At 39.9% G+C, this 24,009-nt stretch overlaps 3 protein-coding genes across 4 annotated transcripts in view; 1 reads left to right on the forward strand and 2 right to left on the reverse strand.

Moving 5' to 3' along the window:
• LOC110284945 (serine protease inhibitor Kazal-type 7) overlaps positions 1–3,182 on the reverse strand; it is a 4,000-nt gene extending 818 nt beyond the window's left edge. The window contains exons 1-3 of the mRNA XM_021150958.2: positions 3,068–3,182; positions 2,107–2,132; positions 1,109–1,233 (exon numbers count right to left, since the gene is read on the reverse strand). Coding sequence (XP_021006617.1) covers positions 1,109–1,233; positions 2,107–2,132; positions 3,068–3,128 — 212 coding nt within the window. The 5' untranslated portion in view covers positions 3,129–3,182. The remainder of the gene's footprint in view (positions 1–1,108; positions 1,234–2,106; positions 2,133–3,067) is intronic.
• Positions 1–24,009, forward strand: part of LOC110284943 (serine protease inhibitor Kazal-type 10) — a 113,492-nt gene that overhangs the window by 49,975 nt on the left and 39,508 nt on the right. The window lies entirely within an intron of this gene.
• Positions 15,184–24,009, reverse strand: part of Spink13 (serine peptidase inhibitor, Kazal type 13 (putative)) — a 128,337-nt gene continuing 119,511 nt past the window's right edge. The window contains exons 2-5 of the mRNA XM_021150957.1: positions 22,304–22,399; positions 16,437–16,474; positions 15,679–15,806; positions 15,184–15,424 (exon numbers count right to left, since the gene is read on the reverse strand). Coding sequence (XP_021006616.1) covers positions 15,376–15,424; positions 15,679–15,806; positions 16,437–16,474; positions 22,304–22,382 — 294 coding nt within the window. The 5' untranslated portion in view covers positions 22,383–22,399 and the 3' untranslated portion in view covers positions 15,184–15,375. The remainder of the gene's footprint in view (positions 15,425–15,678; positions 15,807–16,436; positions 16,475–22,303; positions 22,400–24,009) is intronic.

A 24,009-nucleotide genomic window follows, 5' to 3' on the forward strand; every position in this document is an offset into this window, starting at 1 on the left:
AGTCATCTATAAGATGGAACACAGGGCCCCCAATGGAGAAGCTGGAGAAAGCACCCAAGGAGCTGAAGGGGTCTGCAACCCCATAGGTGGAACAACAATATGAACTAACCAGTACCCCCAGAGCTTGTATCTTTAGCTGCATATGTAGCAGAAGATGGCCTAGTCGGCCATCACTGGGAAGAGAAGCCCCTTGGTATTGCAAATTTTATATGCCCCAATACAGGGGAATGCCAGGACCAAGAAGTGGGAGTGGGTGGGTAGGGGAGCAGGGCAGAGGGAGGGTATAGGGAACTTTCAGGATAGCATTTGAAATGTTTATAAAGAAAATATCTAATAAAAAAGATAATCACAATAAAGAGAACTCGGGACATGAGATAAGTGTCCCAACATGAGATAAGTATCACTGCTAAAAGATAGTGAGCAATAATAAAAATTAAATTTGGTATATGATAGCAAGAATGCTAAGCTGCATTTTACATTTTAAAAATGTGGTATTTGCCTAGTATCTATTCTTCCAAACACTGTGCAGACCAAACAAAATACCTAAACTAACCATGTCCATGGGATTTTGAACCACTAATTTCAGCCTGCATCCCTCATTTTAGATAAAAGGAAAATCAATCAATTTCAATGGCTATCTCATTTAAGACTACTGATGCTTAGAGTCTATAGGAACCTGAGACTAAAGGCCAGATGCATTAAAAGTGCATAGTATTTTAGAAATCATATAGGATAGTGCATTTTACCTATTCATAGACCTTTTTAAAATAGGAAGTTGTATGGAATTCCAATTTATAAAATAGTGAAAATTGAACTTGGGTTTGGAGGCCACTCCAAATGGCCAGTTTTGGTAACTCATGACTTGCCTCTAGATTACAGAGGCAAATATGAGTCTGGAAACTCAAGAACTCAGAATTACAACAATTGGATCTGTGAGCAGGATAAGAGCAGTTCAAGTTGGCAGAATAGTTGGCCAATTTTTGTTTCCACATTCTATTCTGCCTGAGAAAAAGTAGACCATAAGGAGTTAAGAGGGATCTTGGGAAGGGGAAGGATTTGAGTAGAGAACATGGTTCCCAGACATTGTTTCTTTGTATTTGATACTCACAAGATCTCTGTACACAGCTTGCATTTATTCCCATAAGTGATGTAGTCAGATCCACAAACTGGTATGTTTACAATGGGGCAAGGGATGGCCACCACTGGGTACTTCTTGTATATGTCACAGTCCACCTAGTCAGACACAAGAGAATGTCCTGATTTTCTCAAATACCACAAGGATAACTACATTGGATGAACTAGACAGGCTACATCTCAGCAGTTCTGATGCTGTTGAAATTACTTTTATAAAGAGTGGCATCACCATCATGACAAATACCAGTAGTGCCAGAAACCTTCCTACTTTTTAATGCCATACTTGGTGAGCAATTGCTGGCCATTTCTTTGCCTTACAATTACGTAGTGGGTTGGTCTGATGGCGCTTGTATTCTAGTGTGAAACACTGGCTTCTCAGGTTGTACAGATCCTTACCTACACCAAGTGATGCTATGTGAACCTTGTTGCTCATTTTTTACTGGTCAATAAAAGGCTAGAGCCTGTGATTGGGCAGTGGAGGGAGAAACATGGAACTCGAGGATCCAGTGAGGGAGGTTGCTGGTAGAAGTAGAGGAGGAAGAAAGAAGACAAGGGTGGAGGAGGCAGCCATGAGAGGACATGGACATGAGCACATGGCTAGGAGAAACAGCAAGTAACAAGGGACTTTATAGCTGGGGAGTAAGTTAGTATAGCTCCAAACCACCAAATCCAGGCTTACAGTTTATAAATAAAATACCCGGATTGTGTATCTTTTATACGGGCTAGCTAGGAGTATGAATTCTTTCCACATAATTAACTTTTTGTTGCATAAAATCCCATTTTTTAATACTTAGGAGACGAGTAAGAAGCATTCTACTATATTGGCCATTTACAAATATTTCTTCATCTGTGTCTGTCTCCTCTGTTGCTTTCCTTAAATGATCATACATGAACGATGTATTAATCTTTCATAGGTATTTGTTGAATAAGAGACAGCCAATAGAAATTAAAATTTTTATTCAACATACTTACTGTTACTGAAGGGTGGCTAGTAACTTCTGAAAGGCAAATACAATGAAAGCATTACAAATAGAGCAAATCCTGGGGTTTCATTATTCAAAGCTGATTTGTTCTTCTGTTAAAGTCATTTCGTTCCCCCCCCCGCCCCCGCAATGAATCTCAGCATAGACCCTATCATTATGCAAAATCACAGCAGTTTGCTTACGGACTTGAACAGCCAACAGGTAAGCCCTTGAATCAGGAAGGCAAATTTATTTATTCATTTTGGAGGCTATGGTGTATTTCAAAAGCCAGTTGCTACTGAAGCCTTATCTCTGATATACTTTCTCTCCTAATCAACATATCCAGACATTGGGGATAGATGTTGTGGTGCACACATTAAACCAAAGCATTCAGGGGCAAAGACAGGCCGATCTCTGTGAGTCCAAGGACAGCCTAGTCTATGTAGTAAATCCCAGGCACCTACAACTACATAGTTAAACCCTGTGCCAAACAAACACGCAAACAACAAAGTAATTAGATGTCATTAAAAAGTTAAAAATGTATTTTAATTACACAACTCTTCACAATTTAAAAGCTGACTCATTAACTTGAGACCTCCAGAGAAGTGTCTTTTAGTTAGATTCTACTATATGGATCCATGAAGACACCTAAGGACCTCTGTATTTCTGCACTGTGGAACAGCCATCTACTGACACAGCCACAAGTATCCTTATGCAATAAATATTTATAGAGAAATCAGGACATTTTTTGGTCCATGGGTGCCAAGTAAGAGTCCTTGCAAGGGAAGAGATTAGATTCCAATCCCTCAAAGTACAGCCAGAACCACGATCCCGCTCCCTGATTAGATCTCTTTCTCTCACTTTAAATCCACTTGACCAGATATTTATGTCAGCAGCTTAGATCCTGGGAGAAAGTACATGAAAAAATAAAATCTTCAGGACTGTATGTGACCCCGTCTTACCCAACTCACCAGAGCAGTTGCAGACATAGGTTGCTGCGAAGAGCAGCAGGAGACCACCAACAAGCTTCATGGTGGAGAGCTCTGTGATGCAGAGGCTAGTGATGCGAGACTGGCTTGAAGCCGAATGTGCTATGTACTCAGCGAGGGGTCAGGTTTATATGGCAAGCCTCGGTTTCTCCACCTTTCCTGTGAGCTCATCCAAAGTCAGCATAGGACCTGAGTGGCTCGCAAAGCACGCCACACCCTGAATGGTGCTACCACACCTGTCAGCCAAATTCTGGGTCCATTCTCACTGACAGGTGGGCGATCTGAGGTGAACAGTATTTTTCTGTCTGTTGCATAAGTGAAGACTGTTACTTAGACTAAGCTTTGCACAGGAAAGATCAAGCGTGGATTTCTTGTTTTAGATAAGAAACAAAAGAATATTACATGTGTGACTTATTCTACTTAAATGTAAGGTTTTAAACACAGGCAAGCCATGGTATACCTATATTTTAGGCTCCCGAGACAATACAGTCTCATTCTCCAAGCAAGGAACCTATTAAATATTCAGGGGTCTTGCAACTCTAACATCTTTGGGACTTATGAGGCTTTGAGAAAGGTGTTGGCATTTTCCATCTATATAATCTTGGATAAGGCACTTATGAAGCTGTGAACTTGTACTAGTCAGGAAAGCATGGTCATATTACAGTTACATGTATTTTTGAGATTTCTATAACTTACAGCTTGTACCTCTATGAATGGACGTTTCTGTGGTGCTGATACATAGATATTACTCTGGTTGCCAGATGGGCAAAGTTGTCACTGTTTAGAATAACACTGTCCAGTGTGGTGAAGACATATCCCAGATGGTGTCCCTTTCCAGCTACAAAGTAAATGTTCCATCCCAGGAGAGATACCCTTGTCATTGTTCTTCCCTGACACGTGGCTATTAGTCCCATGATCTTTTCCAGCCGTAGAGGACATGGAGTGGATATGGTCATTTTTACTGTGTCCCCAGAAGGTCAACACAAGAATGACTACAAGTAGTTGACAAACATGAAGTTATATACTGCATTGTCCAGGGACAATTATCCAAGTGCCTGCTATTTGTCAAACTCAAGGAGATGTGTGAAAACCCAGAAGACAGGAGAATATAAAGCTCATTGTGTAGTAAGCTTAATTTTGTACATTCTGAAACATAGCATTTACAAATAATAGAAAACAAATTATAAATGACATCACATCTCCTTAAATTTTAGACCTTAACATATTTCAGGGAAGGCAGTACAATATTGTTAAAAGTGTAACTGTTGTATATTGTGGATCTCATTTGAATTGTTCATTTAAAGCCATTGAATATGTCAGTTAATTTTGAGAGATATTGATTTCTTTATCTCTGAAACACAAATCATGTTTACCTTGTGGGATATTTTAGACTGTTAAATAAAACTTCAAACACACACACACACACACACACACATGCACACAGAAGGTGGGTAGCATGTCTTGCTAATTTTATTGTATAAAAATCACAAAGTACAATTATACATACACTCAAGCTGTCATATATACATACATATAATCTGTATATATGTACATATAGGCATATATAAAATTACATATATATTATAGTTCATTTGTTCTAGGACAATTTGAATAATATAAGATGAGATTAAAGCACGAGTGTTTATAATACCATTAAGAAACAATCTGAGCTATCTAAGACTACCTGAAGCAATACATTATTATACTGTTTTATAGCAAACATTTTTATATATATGTAGAAGGAATAAGTAGTAAAATAATAGGCAGTATATAACATACACTAGCTACTTATTCATTATATCAGGTACTGTGAGCACATGTAGTTGTATGCTATGTGCTTTTATATGACTAGTAGTGTGGTTGAGCTGAATACATTGCATCACTGCATATAATCTCATCATTGTGAAACACAACTAATATGTACCTCATGGGACAAAGTCGTGCTACAATTGCCAAAAAAGACCTAGTATTTTTCCACTTTATTATATTCTTCACGGACTATGAGTCTATGTGCAACATGTTGTTGACTAGATCACCAATATCTAAAGTATGCTATGTATATAATTCTTTTTTTTTTTTTTTTTCGAGACAGGGTTTTTCTGTATATCCCTGGCTGTCCTGGAATTCACTCTCTAGACCAGGCTGGCCTTGAACTCCGAAATCTGCCTGCCTCTGCCTCCCAAGTGCTGGGATTAAAGGCATGCGCCACCACTGCCTGGTGTATATAATTCTTGTGTGTGCATGTGCATGTGTGTGTGCTGTGTCAAGTTCTAGGCTTCTAATTGGATATTGATATGGTAGCTAATGTTGTGGGATGCGATTTTTAGGCAGTTTATTGCTGTAATTTTATCAACTTATAATTTGAAGACATAATTTTCTTAAGATCATGATTCTAGTTACTGAAGGACAATATGCAGAGCAGAGTCACAGGCAAGAGCTGATGTTCCTAATAAGGACAAGCAGTCCTAATTTCTCCTGTCTGATATGAAAGATTACAGATAAAGAATACCAACAGAGTCTGGGCGTGGTGGCGCATGCCTTTAATCCCAGCACTCAGGAGGCAGAGGCAGGTGGATTTCTGAATTCGAGGCCAGCCTGGTCTACAGAGTGAGTTCCAGGACAGCCAGGACTACACAGAGAAACCCTGTCTCGTAAAACCAAATAAAAGAGAATACCAACAGAAAGACACCATGTTTCAAGGTGACCTGTAATTTTTGCAGTTTGAAAAAGGACTACCTTTTTTTTTTTTTTTTTAAGCAAAAAAGGAGTAGGCTTACAGAGCATTCTTTTGGATATTTGAGCATCAGGGAAAAAGAGAAATGGCAGAACCATTGCCTTCTTTCAGCATAGTCTTTCATATATACCGAGTCTCTGAAAGCCCAGGGCAAATAAAGACACAGGGCAGATGGTGGCTAACCAGAACCCTATAAAAGGAAGACACCAGCTGAAGGAATAGGTGAATCCATCCCCTCTGTCATAGAAGGCAGATGATTCAGTAAATAGGTGAGTGTGGAGATTGCTATTTGGAAAGATTAGGAAATAAAGCCCATCATAATCTGCTTTTGACAACAGAACAATGGAGGCGTGCTGTAGCTTGAAGACGTTTGGCACCAACACTGTTGGGAGTATGTCAGATCATTCCAAATGGATATAGAAACTGACGGCCATTAGGCAATGCTTCAGCCCGATTAGTAGCTTGCTGTGCACCTCTCTCAAAATCCATACGACACAGAGTGGAAACTGCAGGAGAGTGATTTTTATGAATGTTGACTGAGTAGACCCGTGACTTCCAACAAACATATCTTTGTGTTAGGGAGTGTCAAGGTTTGGAAGAGAGCTGTGTGGTCAAGAAACTCCTGCTAGACTCTGAAAAGTCAAGTTTCAAACAAAATGCAGACCTGGTAGGTGTGGTGAATGTAAGTAATTGTTTATGTAGGCTATGGCTAGGAGGCAAACATCAGATTGAATTTGTCAAGGGTGGGGCCAGGTTCTTGATACTCTGGGTTTTTACAAAAACAAAGCAGAGGCTGATGGGTGGAGACTCCTTGTGAGGAGGAGCGAGGTCAAGGGATCAGCTATGGGGTTGGACTGGTTTTGGAAACTATGTCTGTGGAGTGGGGATTTTTCACTCTCAAACCTGAACTACACACTAGAAGAAGAAGTTCTGGGGTGGAAAAGCCGCTTTCTTCAGATTACAGGCAGCTTGTTCATTTCTCAGTGTGTGCCTTCAAAGGATTCAAAGCCTTGAATCCTGTAGGAGGAACAGACTTGTGGGACCATGCAGCAGGAGAAAGTGAACAATCAATGCAAAAGCATAAACGCCAAGACAAAAGTTGCACATTTTTTCTTAACCAGATTTGGGGTACCCCCAAGAAAGAATAGGATGGCTCAGGGTTATGTTAGAATAAGGATTGATTGAGGTGTTCCTGGGCCAGATCTTTGGAGGGACATAAGAGAGATTGCATCAGAGATGGGATAGAACAATGTCTATAGCAGTGGACTGTCATAAGAACTAATGTACATTAAGTCATTAGTATGTACTGAATCTGTGTATCTATGTATCAGGGTTAGTTCATCTCAAACTTAGAATGAGCCTCTGAGATAGGTTCAAATAGTTGCTTTGTTTTAGCAGAGATAAGAACTAGGACGTAGAAGAGTAGCAGTTTAAGCTAAGGAAGATACACTTTAATTTTGTGATTGTAGTGGTTTGAAGTGTATGGCAGAAGCAGTAGATTTGGAGTTCCACTGACCAGTGAAATAATAAACATGAAACCAATAGAACCAAAGCATTCAGGAAGACGTTGTAAATGAGTGGCAGAATGGGCTGGGCCATGGGTCAGAGTGTGTGGAATTCTCCATGTGTGATGATCACTTGGAAGGAGGGAGGGTCCATGTGTGGGGGAAGTCTCAGCGCCACTGTTTCCTACCTGACCCCATACACTTGTCTATGTAAAGAACAGCATAACAAAATGAAGTGTCTTTTATTTCTTAGAACTTTCTGCTGCCTCTGCTTCTACTAAGATTAACTTGAAAATCCATCCTTGGGGGTGTGGTGGGGATATAGATGTAGCTCAAGGGTAATGCAGTTGCCTACCACTCATGAAATTCTGAGTCCTAGCCTAGCACTACATAGGCAAAACCCCATCCCCAAATTAACATATAAAGTGCGAAGAATGAGGGAAGTCTCATACTCAGCTCTTTATTCCCCTTTGCTCCCTTGCTTGCGGCCATACTGACTTCTGACCATGGCCCCCAGAGCTCTGACTCTATGACACCCAAAAGGCATACCTCCTAAAACCTCAAGGCCTTCTTGGGACCATCTTAAACTGTGGTCAGTGCATTCAGCTGAGCCAGCTCTGGGCCATGGTTTTCTTCTGCTCCATTCATTCCATGTCTACCTTCCTACTCTGGCTCACTTTTCTTTGCTCTTTCTTGTCTTTTCTTGACATAGCCTGCACTTTTGATCTTGCTCTTCCTGTGTGTGGAGGAGACAGAGCCTGAGGGATCTGGGCATTGGTATTCTGGCCTTGTGTGTGGCAGGGCTGTTTCCAGTTGCTTATGAGAATAGGGAGTTTGTAAAACCAAGGTTCCTATGTATCAGCTGCATTCAATTTCCTTTGAGCCATTGATGATAAATTGTTTTCCCTGAGACCATGATGTGGGAAGAAACACAGTTCCTTCTCAAAACCAGGAATATGCTTGGCAGTATTGACCTGTGGCCTTGAGGAGCTGTGGCTTCTAACCCTGGGAACCCATCTTGTTGCACCATAGGCACTGTGGTTATCAGTCCCAAGGCTACTGTGTACTAGGTCTATAAGGTTTTGAGATAACCCATGTTTGGTTAGTTTCTCACAGACTTTGTCCCATTGTATCATAGTTTCTCATGACTCTGTCCAATTTCTGCCCTGAACATTGTACATAAGATGCTATACTTCTTAATAAGCTTGCTCGGGATAAGACAGAGTGTGCACAAGACCTCTGGACTCAGCTTTTATGTTCTCTACTTTCTGTCTTTTCTTCCACCTATCCTGGCATCTCCCCTTCAGGATCCTATTACTAAAGAATGGCCTGATCCACATCAGTAAATAGTTCCAGTTAGTAGACAAGAGGATGAGAATAGACTATAGCCAACAATTTCCCTTCTGATTCACATCACATATCGGAATATTAATGGGTACCTACATAACTGTCAGGAGCAATGGATAAACATCACATCTACTGTGCTTGGAGCTGAAAGAATGCCTGTAACCCAACAGTCAGACAGCATGTGATAATGTATTAGTTAATGATGCTGTAATAAAATTACAAAAGCCAAGGAGTTTAAACATCAGAACTTTCCTTTCTCCCAGGTTTAAGGCTGTATCTTGGCTGGCTTACCCTGAGGCTTCTATCTTTGGCTTCCAGAAGACACACTTCGGATGGCTTAGTCTCTGAGCACATACACCTGGGTGTCTGTCCTATCAGGATGCCAGTCCTACTAGGTGAGAGCCCCATTGTTATGACCCTGCTTAACCTTCATTTATTACCAGAGTATAATTATACCTTTGTTACTCTTCCCTTTCCCTGTGTGTTTCTCCTGTCCACAGTGTGTTTCATGGTTTAGCCAGACTGGCCTCCTGAAAATGCCAGCAAATTCATTTCTTCCTGGGTCTGCATTTTGATTCATTCCATCAATAAACAAATAATATTGGAGACTGGGAATGGGAGAAGTGTGACTCCTGAGTGCTCTGAACTCCCCTTAACTTCTCAAGGTGCTTTCTATTCCTCTGTTTGTGCCTGGATCTGTACAACCCTATATTTTTCCTATGTGTCCCTGCCTATGATAAAGTTTTATGAAGTAAGTATAAGAGATGAACAATAATAACAACTGGTAATACAACAGAACAATTGCAAAACATATCCTAATGGGTGTTATGATACACGCTATGGTATTGCATGCGAGCTAATGCATGGTGATGTTTGATGATGCACTAAGATAAGATAAAGTGAATGATATAGATGTCCCAATGCTGTGCTTCATCGCTGCAGAGTGGCTACTTGGACAGGAACAATACGATGCACAACAGCAGCAGCACATCTGACAACCAAGAATGACTAATGGTCTAATAGCCTATATGTTGTGTGGCTATGCTAGAAAATGGTATGACTCATATCCTGGGTGAGTTATAACATAATGCTGTGAGGGTGTATCACTCTACTTAGAATAGCACATAATTTAAGTTCATGGAGTGTTTTTTTTTTAACCTGTGTAATATTTCTATAGCATAGCTGACTGGGACACTTAAATGCTAGGAAACTGTAGATAAAAAGAGACCATAGGTCTCTTCCCTCCAGATGGGGATCCCAGACTTATGGGACTCCTCATATCCTCGTCTTCTGCCAGAAGTATCACAGAAAGGCCTGTGCTTCCCCATTCCTTACCTCTGGGTGTAGAACCTAGACTACTGGTTCTCAACCTGTAATATTGCGCATCCACTCACCCCTCCTCTCTATGCAGGGACTTCAGACTCTTGCTGCAAACTCCACCTATACCCATTGCCTGCCAGCTCACCATATGTCTTCTTGCCCATTTGCTTGCTTGACTTCTCTAGGTAGGGATCCTAGATTCCTCCCACCAGCTCCACTCAGCCCTGCCTCTTGCTTAAGCATCATAGACTCCATGACTGCTCTCTCACTCCTCTTATCCAGAGTAAGAACCACAGATCCAACCGCCAACTCTGTCACTCAGCTGCCTATCAGAGAATAGTGGGTCCCTCCTTGCAACACGTTCCTCCTCTTTAAATAGAGCTCCCAGACTCTTATCAGTACTCCACCTACCCTATCACCTGAGGAGGAACCCTGTGCATCTCCCCTAGAGTTCTCCTGGCTCAGAACTTTCACTTAGTCCTAGCTGAGCCAGGACCACATCTGATACCCCATTTGAGCATCAACACGGAGTTCCCCAAGACTGAACCCTAAGTCCCATTCATCCTGACATACTGGGGAAACAACAACAGATTTAAATATCTACTCAACAAAATAAAGACCAGATACCTATACTAAGCAACACTACCAAGGACTTAACTTCAGATGTCTCCGTGTCATGTTCAATGGATATCCCTGAAAGGCCTGATATTTTCTGAAGGGGATTGGAAGAGGAGTGAATCTACAGGAGAGGGGAGGAGGTGGGAGACTTGGAAGAAAGGAGGCAGGGCAAACTGCTGTTGAGATGTAATATATAAAATCATAACAACAGCAACAACTGTAATTTGTCCTAGTTTTCCAAACAGGTCAGCTCTTTCCTTTTGTCTTCTCAGATATAAATTGTGGCATACCATATGGGTGTGTTTTGTTTAGAATAGGGACTGGATGTACCAGATCACAGTGCAGGTCACACTAAGGGATGAAGGTAGGGCAGGCCAGACCATGCGACTGAGGATTGGAGCTTTGGGTGACTTGATATTAGTCGAGTTGGAGAGCAAGATCAACAGTGTGGGCAATTAATCAATCATCAGGCAATCATGGTTATGTAAGAAAGCCTGTCAACTCAAAGGATCGTTTATTCTGGGGCTATTAGCGACCATAGTTTGGGAACAGATTTAGTTACTATCAAATCCTTGTCCCAATGTAGTAACAATTTGATGAGGCTTTTATATAATAAAGCAATTCATAAATGAAGGCATTTTAAAATTACATTGGTGGAAATGCTATGGGGGTGAAGCAAAGTAGAGAAAGATGTAATAGAGACCCCATATGCTATCTAATGCCATTCTTAGCCCGTTGGTTGGTGGAAATGAGGGTTTTGTAACATTCCAAAGATTCTTACCTGTTAGTCATAAAATACTAGGTCTGACACAGAAGTGAGCGAGTGACAGCTGTTAAGTAGCTAAGGGTAGCCTAAGATGAGTTGTGATTAGGCTCTGGGCCTGCAATGCCCCCAAATCTTCACACTTGTTGAAGTTCTAAACTCAGCAAGCCAAATCACCCAAGCTAGAGCAGTAGAGAAACTACAGCACTTTTGCAATCATCTTTAGGAAGAGAAATCATATTTATAAGGGTCAGAAATCTATGTAATCAAGGCAGTAGAGCACGGACATCTTCCTGTTTGTGAGCAATTGGCAAAAAAGAGAAATAAGGTGGATAGGAGGTGCTTTGGAATAGATGTAGCCTGAAAGATGCCCATCCCAGAGCTCTACAATGGCAACAGGGCAAAGGAAGGAAAATGGAATTGAAATGAGGAAGTACAAGCCACACAAGAGACTGAATAGTAAGGGTCATAAATAAAGCCAGACTAAATGAAGAAATTAAAAATGATGAAGCCTGGGAAGATGGAGTGAGCTGACAAGGTACGTATATATATTTAGGAACAGAGGAGAAGAAACTTGGGTCCATAGCCCAGATGCTATAAGGAGCCAGGGTAGCAGGATTGGCCAAGGAAGAGGAAGAAGCTTGTGGAATCATTACCAAATAGGCAGAAGCATAAGATAAGGAAATCATGAGAAGCATATCTTGTAGTTCACTATTTTTATTATCCAAGTTAGATTTCTCATTTAAGGACAACACCACTCCTGTTTTTTTTTCAAATTTTATTTTATTTTCGATTTATTTTTTACACTCGATTCCCCGCCCCACCCCCCATCAACTCTCCGACTGCTCCACATCCCACATCTCCTCCCCACCCCACTCTGTCTCCACATGAATGCCCCATCCCCATCCCACCTGACCTCTTAACATCCTGGGGCCTCCAGTCTCTTGAGGGTTAGGTGAATCATCTCTGAATGAACGCAGACCCAGAAGTCCTCTATATGTGTGTTGGGGGCCTCACATCAGCTGGTGTATGCTGTTTGTTTGGTGGTCCAGTGTTTATAGATCTCAGAGGTCTATATTAATTGAGACTGCTGGTCCTCCTACAGGATCGCTCTTCTCCTCAGCTTCTTTCAGCCTTCCCTAAATCAACAACAGGGGTCAGCTGTTTCTGTCCATTGGTTGGGTGCAAGTATGTGCATCTGATTCTTTTAGCTGCTTGAAACAACTCCACTCTTAAAGGGACAATCTCAGTGTCATCTCCTGTTTCCTGATTTTTCCATTCTGCATCACCTTGCTGAACATATGCAGAAATGTGGACACCCCATCTAAAAAATTGCTATTGTGTGCCTGGAGAAGTTACACAGAGCACACAAGTCTATATTTATTAAAACCATGGTTTTTAATTTTACATTACTCCTCTTACTTCGCTAGGGGTCACGGGTCTGCTTAAATTATTTACTTCATCTTTGCCTTTGGTAGGTCATATATATCAAGAAATTCATTCATTTCTCTCAGGTTTTCAGTTTGGTGGAATACAGGTCTTTATGATTCTCTGAATTTTCCCAGTGTCTGTTGTAATGTCTCCTTTTTTATCTCTAACTTTTAAAATTTGGATTATCTTGTTCTTTTGGTTAATTTAGCCAAAAGCTTGCCAATCTTGTTCAGTTTCTCAAAGAATCATTTGCTTCACTGATTCCTTGTATTGTTTGTTTCTATTTTATTGATTTCAACCCTGAGTTTTATTACTTCTTTCCATCTGCTCTTATAGGTTGTTATTTATTTGTATTTTTCAAGAGCTTTCAAGTATGTCATTAAGTTATTTGCAAACTGGTCTTTCCAGTTTTTTACGTATGCACTTAGTGCTATGAACCTGCCTCTAGAACTGATTTCATGTTATCATGTATGTTTCAGTATATTGTATTTTCATTTTAGTTCTTTAATTTCCATCTTGATTTGTGTCTTGATCCAATTTTTATTCAGTAGGGAGTTGTTCAATTTCCACGAGTTTGTAATCTTCCTCCCTTTATTTATTTAATATATATGAGTACATCATGTCTACCTTCAGAGACTCCAGAAGAGGGCATCGGTCCCATTGCAGATGGTAATGAGCCATCATGTGGTTGCTGGGAATTGAACTAAGGTCCTCTGGAAGAGCAGTCAGTACTCTTAACTACTGAGCCGTCTCTCCAGCCCTGATCTTCCTCTTTATTTGTTGTTGATATGCAGTTTTAATTTGTGGTGTTCAGATAGGATGCAGGGTAGTATTTTAATTTTATTAGATAATCCAAGGCTTACATTGTGTCTTATGTGGTCAGTTAGAGAACTTTCCAGAAAGATATGAGGGGGAAAAAGTACTTTGTTTAGTGTTTGGATGAAATGTTCTGTAAAAATATGTTAGGTCCATTTGATATGTTATTTAACCCCAAGGTTTTTATGATTGGTATGACTTGGTGGATATAGTAGTCTGGGCTGACATCTGTGGTCTTTCAGAGTTTGTTGAACATTTGTCCAGGCCTATCTTTTAGAGCTTTTAGAGTCTCCATTGAAAAGTCAGGTATTATCCCAGTAGGCATGCCTTTATATATGAGTTGGCTTTTCCCTCTTCAACTTTTAATATATTTTCTTTGTTTTGCACATTTAGCGGTACACTATTACAGTCCATGGGAAATTTGTTTTCTGGTCCTGTCTATTTGGTGTTCGGTATGCAGATAGACATCACCATTCTCTAGGACATTGGTATGTAAAGAAGGTTATATGTTTAGGTCCCAAATCCCTGGGATACTTTGGGGATATGGCCAGTGTCTGGGCAATAGAAATGAATTGTGAAGAGACTGATTCGGATATTCTGTACTTTAACATTGCAATTCTAGAAATTGACTTGAAGCTACCTCAGCCAGGCAAGCCTTTGAGGAAAATGGACATTTCCACTCTCTACAAACCTAACAACAAAATTATCTTTCAGGGAATGACTAGAGTCAGTTTGGGGAAGGAGGTGCAAATACTGTTTGTTTGTTTGTTTGTTTTGATATGGCCTCATTATTTCCAGGATGAAATCAAACTCACTAAACAACTGAGGTCATCTTGAACTTCTAATCCTCCTGCCCCTGCCTAATGTTATGACCTTTGAAGACAGTTCTTCATGTTGTGGTGACCCCAACCATAAAATTATTTCTGTTGCTACTTCATAACTATAATTTGCTATTACAATGTAAATATCTGATATGCAGGTTGTATAACATGTGACCCAAAGAGGACTCAACTCAGAGTTTGAGAACCGGTGGTTTAAAGTCAGCTGCTCTATGGAGAGATCTATAGTCTGTTAATCCAGTGAGATTGCTAATGTTCTCTTAATTAAACTTATCAACAGCTGCAGTCACACTGGTGGACATGTTTTGCCTAACTAGTTTCCCTTACAGCTCTAAAAACAAAAGAGAAAACATCCTTCCTGTGAAAGCTGGACAGAGCAGGAAGTCATGGAGTTACCCAGCTTTAGTGATGGCTTTCAAGATCCCTAAATCAATGTTACACTTGCTGTGGTTGGAGGAGTAAATCCCCAGAGAGAGATAAGTGTTACACCAACAATGAAAACAAATGTATCTATTTATTTGTATATCTACGATCCTTCACTATAGAAAACACCAGAAGAAAAGTTTAGTCTAACGAGATTAACTATACCCAAAAGGAACAAGGAATACATAATCTAGGAATAGAATATAAAAAGAAGGGAAGGCACCCACACCACCACATTAGAAAGGCTGAGAACCAGTGCTTTGAACTGACAGTCCACAGAATGAGTAACAATCACTTTATTTATTCAGATGTTTATTTGCAACAAATATGACCTTTTTCTCATTTTTCAACTCTTTTGTTTTCCATTTGGCTGGAAATTTGGGTATGGCACAGAGGTGAAAAAATTGGCAAATCAAACGCCTCAAATTCCCAAAGAAATAATCCCCAGAATGAAGTAATGAAAGGAGTAAGCAAACGAAGGTGTTCGGGAACCACTATTCACACTTTCCATATTTGACAAACTGGATGTGAGGTCCAAACTCCCTGAAGAAAAGAGACAGAAAGTTAGTTCCTTAAAGTAAGTGGACATTGTTTTTAAGAGTGTGTTCATACCTTCTAAATGCAGTCCTAAGGTGGGGGAAGCTTATCTAATTCCGCATATCTCTATTCTCCATACCTTACACATCCTTGCTCAATGATTTGATTACTCAAGATGTGTTTTGAAATTTGTAAGCAGTTTTTAGTATCTTGAGCCATTATAGAATAAAAAAGGAATCGCCATGCTAAGTTGAACTTACCACCGGTCAATGCAAAAGAAACACTCGTTCTTGTAGGTCAAGCCATTGGTAGCACAAACATATGCTTTCACATCTGGACAGTTAGCTTCATAATCAGGGTCTATTGGGTAATACATTTTGCATGGAGGCTGGAAACAGAAACATCATAGGAATGGAGTTTATTTTTTCCCATTTATCAGCTGCCTTTCACCTCTAACTCACAGAGAAACAATATTAAATCCTACTAGATGAACATTGTAGAATTTCCTGTCTTCTGGACTTCCATAGGGTGTCCATGCATTGCCTAATGTATCTCATAATCATTGAATGATAATCATCAATAAAATTCCTGCTAAACTTTGACCTTGTCTCAATTCCAGTATGTTGTTGTGTAAGAAGTTAATGGGTATGATCTTTATGTGTTTGTGAACTATTGAGGACAGGGCTTCCATGTAGTTGGTAAGAATGAGGAATATCTATTGAGGCTAGGAATAAGTGAGGGTTGGTTGTTATTTCACTAAGTGCTCAGCTGTATTCATTGTGCTTTAATTGACTATAATATTTACTAAAACATGTTAGGGTGTTCTAAGGATTACACTACCCGGGAGGAAGTCCAGGCTGCAGAGATAAGGTGCACTTCCAATCTAGGCCATGTGAAAAATCTGTCAACGTAGTTCTCACCTCTGTAGAGTTTTAGACTCCTTTGAGGAGAGTGATCAGATTAGAAAGGGAAGCTAGAGGGAAGGAATTTAAGCTAAAGGGAAGGAATTTAAGTTTACCTTAGGCCATCGAGAAAAGTTATGTGATCTGATAAGCGCTGTAAGTAGAGAACAAACATACTGGGTTAGCAGAAATAGTGCACGATGGGACATGATCTCACTCACCTGTCACTCATTTGCATAAAGCTATGTAAAACAATTTACTGCAGCAGAATTTGCATGCCATATTCCTTTGTGGACCACGCTGTCTGTCTGTCTGTCTGCCTGCATTTCTGTCTATCTATCTACTTATTTATTTATCCTGTATCTCACTTTCACAGCTCATACTTCATTTTCACATTTGGTGCCTCACTGAGGAAAGAGCACTGGGCTGAGTGTCTAGCTCAGCTGCAGAGAGCTTGTTGGGTATGCAGCAGAGCCCAGGTTTCAACCCCAGCACTGTGATAAATAAATCAGTCAGTAAAATAAATCACAATTTTTTTTTTACAGTAAGCTTTCTTTTTCTACAATTATAGTAATTACATGCACTTCACACTTCTATTAAATTACATATATGTAAGTAGTCTATCATCACCACAGGCCCTGCTAAGATGCTAACTTAACATGGCACATTGTTGATAAGCAAATAGAAGAGCACCCTGGCTTTCAGGAGACTGACTGACTCTTAGAGCTGCTTTAGTTGCACGCTCTACATGCCTACAGGTAGAGAACAGCTGTGGAAGAACAGAGTGAAGATGCGATCTGCTGTACCTCTGTTTCTATTTCAGGTGGTTTAAAACACCGTGGAGTATTTTAACTAGGGGTAATATCCCTACATTACAAAGTATGCGTCAGAATTTAGGATCAGAAGTATAGCTCACTAATGGAGTGTTTACATGACATGTAAAATGCCCTGGGCTCACTATCTGTAAAATACTACAAAATTAAATTCAAAGCAATAGAATAAAATACTGAAAAAGTCAATTTCAGAGTAGCCAATATACCCATATAACTCATGCACACTCATACCCACTGAAGATACTGAAGAAAAACCAGTTAAAGATATCCAATTTAAATTCATGGTACAAGTTTATTTAAAATTATACTCAAAGGCCACTTAGCACCTATTATTTTAGCTGCTGGGAAAGCGGTATTTTCATTCTTCAAGGGTGAAAAGCATTCATTTATGAAGGAAAATTTGTCAATATTAAACAAAATTACACTTGCGTTTTCATCTCTCCCAAATCAACGAATTTCTTCTGAAGATATTTCTCCATCAACATAAAAACTCATATGCATAAGATCATCTATGGAGGCACTATTTGCTCTTACACACTAAGCAAATGAAACACTCAAACAGAACAGCTACCAAATGTTTCGCTGTGTCTACTCAGTGAAAGTCTATCTAACGGAACAGTAGAAAGAAAGACCCCTGTGAACTATGATCTGATGGAATTCTAAGATGCACCACAGGTTGAGAAAAGTAAGTTGTAAATAGACATCTGTAGTCCCCTACTGTCATGGGAGCAGCTAGAGGGGGACCCTGTGTAACTAATCTTTAGATTAAAAAAAAAAGAACAGGGACACCCAGAAAATTGAAACTGTGTACGAAGAGGATAATGTGTGACTACAGCAGAAAGAACAATGGAACCGGGAAATGTTAGCCCTTTGAATGTAATTTTTTGTTCATCTGCCTTTCCTTAAATATAATCTTGAATTGGAGCTGGCTTGGGGAACTAAAGCAGCTATCGCACAAGCCTGGGGACTGACTTAGATCCCCAGAGTCCAGAGTGGAAAGACAGAGCTGATTCCTGAAAGTATGTCTCTGACCTGCACACATTTGTAAGGCACCCCACATATACACACCGTCTACAAACACTCGCACACTATGCAAACACTCACACACAAGACAATGAAGGGTTAATGACTTAAACACTAAACCCTTGGGTGAGCTGAGAAACTTCTCCTCAGGAAAGTTGACACCCTGAAAACATCTGCAGGCAGTTAGGAGCTGGGAAAACTCTTGACAAGGAGCATAGCATATAGGTAAGAACTTCAGTTAGAATTGACAGCTTTGGGAATGCAGAAAACCCTCACGCCTCCTGTACCTTGGTGCAGTTTCTTTTCCCACAGAGAATAGCTGCTTTTCATTGTTCTAATAAAGGCAAACCTGCCTCTGTAGAGGTTGACATACTTCTTAATTAATTAATTAATTAGATTAATTAAGTAGTTAATTCTTGAAGACTGGGTCTTTCTATGTGGGCCTGGGTCTCCTGGAACTCACTATGTAGACCAGGCTGGCCTTGAACTCATAGACATTCTTCTGCCTTTTCGTTCGAAGTGCTGGACTTAAAGGACTGTTGAACTATGCCTGGCATCCCCTTTTTTTGAATGTTCAAGTTATTTTAATCAATAACAATCTAACAATTATGATGATATTAAAGAAAAATTTAAAAACAGAATAAACTATTCTAAAATAGTTTTTATTGTTTTTTTCCCTTCATGTGGAAGCCTATTGTTTCGTTTTCAAAAAGCAGAAGACTTTTTAGAATAATTTCCTTATAATTCTAACATGATCTGTGTTAAATATTTACTTATTGCTCAAATTTAGAACTTGCGTGAAATAGCTCACAGAATTCATTTTTTATCTTTGATGAAAAGGAACTCCACAAACTTGAACGCAGTATTCTAGGTTCATGTCTGTTGCTGTAACAAATATCCTGACCTCCCATCCCCCACCTACCCCCCCCCCCCCCCCCCCCCCCCCCCCCCCAAAAAAAAAAAAAAACTTTGGGAATAAAGGCTTTAGTTGGATCACAATTCTAAGATTTAGTTAAGACATCAAGGTAGGAAATCAAACATTGCTGTCACATCACATCAATAAGCAATAATCAGATAAAGAATAAATGCAACCTTGCCTGCTTGCCTTGCTCTTGGCAGACTTTTCTCTTCTCATACTTTCCTGATGTCTTTCCTAGAGAATGGTGCGCCCACGGTGCGCTGGGTCTTCTTATGTCAACTAGCAATCAAGACATGCCACAGGCAAACCCAATGTAACCAGTTTCTCATGAAGTCATTCTTCCCAGGTGTCAAGCTAATACTTAAAGCTGACCAGTTAAACTATATATTTAAGTTTTCTTTAGAATAAATATTATATCACTAAAATGCTATATTCAAGGATGATTTGGGTTAGTTTCATTATGTCCATTTTAGTCAGAATGTAGTTCTCTTGAAAGATGGCTTTTCTTGCTATTTCCATTTGTTTTCACTTTTATGTATGAGCTCCTAAAATCTAGGATTAAAACAAGCACCCAACAGGCATGTCATCAGTGGCTCAATGCAAATGGCCAAGAAGCTCATGAGTGTGCTCATCACCCCTATTCACTGGAGGGATGAAAACTAAATTGCAGTGGGTGCCCATACATGCATCTTCGAATAGTGGAAGCTAGGAGAGGGAGAGGAAGATAGATTTGTAAAAAAAAAAAAAAAAAAAACAAAGCTCTGTATGCATGTATGAAACATTAAAAATCATTTTCTAGATAGGGTTTGCACTGGCTGGTTTTGTGTGTCAACTTGATACAAGCTAGAGTTATCACAGAGAAAGGAGCTTCAGTTGAGGAAATGCCTCCATGAGATCCAGCTATAAGGCATTTTCTCAATTAGTGATCAAGGGTGGGAGGGTCCATTGTGGGTGGTGCCATCCCTTGGCTGGTAGTCTAAGACAGCAAGCTGAGCAAGCCAGGGGAAGCAAGCCAGTAAGGAACATCCCTCCATGGCCTCTGCATCAGCTCTTGCTTCCTGACCTGCTTGAGTTCCTGTCCTGACTTCCTTTGGTGATGAACAGCAGTGTGGAAGTGTAAGCCAAATAAACCCTTTCCTCCCCAACTTGCTTCTTGGTCATGATGTTTGTGCAGGAATAGAAACCCTGACTAAGACAGGGTTGGTAATTAGAAGTAAAATGAATGTTGCCTTTCAAAATAAGTAATGAGTCTGGCCAGTCTAAGTGCTGCTGAGAAAGGAGTTCCGTGATTCTTTAAAAAGCCTAAGTATCCGTATTTCATGATTTGATTATTCCACTCTTAGACATTTATCCAACAGAGATAAGATGACATCCCATGCACTCATGTATTCACAGTAGTTCAATATGAAAATAACCCAGATGTCAACCAAGAGGTGAATGAATGAAAACAACCTAGCATACCCCAGTGGAGTGTTACTGATGAATATGCCCCAATTCGAAACTTACGACACAAGATTTAAAAATAATATATAGTACCTGCTTTTGTAGAAAAATGATACTGTCAAAGTGTACCTGGATATGGGGTGTGTTCAGGTGCTGAGCGTGGAAGGATAAAATGTAAACTAAATCAAGGATTCTTTTGTGTAATGAGGGTTATGTTCATTGTCTTGATTATAGTCATGGTTGTCACAAGTGTATAAGTATTTGAAGATTTATTAACAATCTAGATTTTTGCATCAATATATTTATAGTGCTTGCTAGTCATACTCAATAGTACTTATATTTACTTGTATTTACTATAATACTTGTATTGTGAGTATTCCAGTCCTTTTTAACTCAGGCTCATTATTAACAAAAGGTATTGCATAAGTTCCATACAGAGCAGTTGGTTAACTGACAGCAACTGCATTTTTTTAAGAAACTTTTAATTATTTAGTTATTGTTTATGATATGTGTGGGCACACATGCCATGAAATGTGTGTGAATGTATGGGGATAATTCTGTGGTGTTTGTCTCTTCTTCCACATTTATGTAGGTTCTCTGGATGAAACTCAGGCTGTCAGCCTTTGGCTGTACCCATCTTTATCTGCTGAGCCTTCTTGCTGGTCCAGCAGCTGCATTTTAACATTTGGTTGTCGAACATTCCTATGTATTTTTTGTTTGATAAGGAACTAGGATTTAGAAAATCGGCGCCCTACACTATAGAATTGGCTTCTCTAATTTGTAATTTATATGTAAGTGTACTACTCATTTGCTGTTACTGTTTTACTTAAATTTTCACAAATTTAGTGACTCCAAATAACATAGATTTGCTGCCTTGTAGTTCTGGAGATAATAAGTACTAAAATCAAGCTGTGTATGGGCTGCATTCTATTTGATGTATCTTGGTTTGAATCTGTATGTGTGTGTGTGTGTGTGTGTGTGTGTGTGTGTGTGCATATACATATATATTTGCTTCCATGAGGCAGTGGAATCCTCTGAGCCATTGCCCTGAATCAGGTTCACCTGTTACTATTTTCACATCTCATTCTTCAACTCTGGTTCTCTGCTTCTATCTTCTATGAATCCTTGTGGTTTTAAAAATCCCAACGGAATTCTAAAAGCATAATCCATATCCTCACCTCAAACACATCCACAGTCCTTTTGGCCATGGGAAGTAACATATTTCTGGGTTCCAACAAGTAAAGATTATACATTATGGGGAACATTGTGGTATTGCTAACAGCAGGCATATGAATTTTGTCTTTAAATGAAGTCACTGGTTTTTGTTGCTCAGTTACTCAGCAATATCATTCTTCCTTTGTTCTTCGTTGGCATTTCCCCCACTGTCGTATTTTAAAAAAAATAATTCCACGTGGAAATGCACAATCTTTTCTAGGAAAAGACATCATGTTCACACAATGTATGACTTAGAATGGGAGCATTACAGTGTTCTGTGGACTAGAAACCATGGCTTGGTTCCAAACTTAGAGCTAAGAAGAATCTACAATCTAGAAAATAAAACTGAGTTTGCCTCTTAAGAAAGTGCATTTTAATGGTATGAAATTTGGACTAGCAAGCTCAACATTTCATATTTCAGAAAAAGACTCCACATTCTAAGTAAAACAATAACAACAACAACAACAACAACAACAACAACAACAGAAAAACCCTCCTTTTTTCTCTCCAGCTTTAAGAAAATCAAATATTTATCTACAGGATTGCTTACCTGAAAAAGTAACATGTGTCCAAATCAAAAGTACGAGGGAGAGCAGCATCCTCTGGTGCCAGCAGCCACTTCTTTTCATGGCTTCTCTGATGACGACTAGGAAAATGCTCATTAGTTTATTTCCAGTGAACCATACAAGTAACTTTTCAACCGGAAAAGACCCATTGCCCTCAGGGATGCTGTATCAGCACAATGTTGGCTAACATAGTCACACACAGGCTACAGGCACTTAGACTTCAGAGAGCATCTGTGCTCTAAAGGATAGGGAAACTATTCCAGCAATCAATCAATCAATCAATCAATCAATCAATCAATCATTCAACCTCTCTCTCCTTCTCTCCCTTCCTCCTTCCCTCCTTCTCACCTCTGTCTGTCTGTCAGACTGACAGACTGACTATCTCTTTGTGCCTGAAGTGACACCCTGTAGTAGAATAGAAATTAGGCTCAAGGTCTGTATCATCAGCTTAAGCCTCTGTTCAGTCCGTCTGGTAGCAAGTGGTATCTAAAGAAACAAGTGAGGCCCGCAACTAGTAAAGCTTTTCTGTTTTCACGTGTGCAGAGGAAACAAAGGGAAGATCTGGAAAACCAAACTAAACAAAACAAAACTAACAGTGACAACCATAGAACGGAAAGGTGGACCTCTGAGAGAAAGAGAAGCAAGGACTATCACCCCTGACTCTGACTAAGGAGAGAGGAAGCAAACAGAGGTTACCTAGATAAACCGTTAGTTGTTTGCTTGAAGTGTCAAGAGGAGCTGGCTAGGGACCTGTGGAGGCACAGGGGTCTGTTCCCTGATCAGCTGTGTGACTGCTAACTTGGCATGAGTTCCCTCTCATGACTGTATCTGAGTTTGAGCCCTCTTTCAAGTCACCCCCTCTGATGGTTCACGCTTCAGCAGGCAAGGACAGATCTAGAGGTTCTGTGCTGTGCTTTCTGGTTATGAAACATAGGGGGTCCAGACATCTTAAATACTTAACGATTGTGAGACCTGTTGCATTCCAGACTAGTTGGCCAATGTTCTTGCCAGATCCCAGACTGTACCCACACTCCCACGAATCTTCACTCTTACTTTTTATAAGTTTTACAGATTTTGTATTTAAGCTTTGCTGTTTTCCTTCCTCTGCTAACATAGGAAGCTCCAATATTCTTCTAATTGATAATATTTCCAGTGCCCACCCCACCCACCCTGATTTCTATACTTGATGTCCTTGAATAGACTGCAAAGTAGGCAATTCAGAAAATGGACTATCTGAAACAATCAACCTCATACTTCTCTGCACCCTGGACCTGTGGTAGACCCAGGGCCTACACAGCCCCTTGATGGGTCCATCCACCTTTTTGTTTTTGTTTTTGTTTTTCTGCCCTTCTAAGTTGGAGTGAATTTAACTCTGATTTTTTTTCAGACCTTAGATCTTGTGATTGCTAGAAAAGAAACAGTGAGACTGAACTTTGCAATCATGCATCATCAGAGATTCCCACGGGGGCCTCTTGTTTAACGTGACATTACTGTTGTGCCACACACCTCATTCACACCTCATTTCCTTTCTCCATCCATCTGCATTGCTCTGAGTAAAAAAAAAAAAAAAAAAAAAAAAAAAAACCTTTTTTTTTTTATTGAATGAACAAGCACAAGAACACATGGTCCACCACCCCACTCCTCTCCCACAAAGTTCTGAAACTGTCGTCACCAAGCTTTTCCCTTCTAT

This window comes from Mus caroli, chromosome 18, assembly GCF_900094665.2.
Source record: "Mus caroli chromosome 18, CAROLI_EIJ_v1.1, whole genome shotgun sequence".
Taxonomy (NCBI): Eukaryota; Metazoa; Chordata; class Mammalia; order Rodentia; family Muridae; genus Mus; species Mus caroli.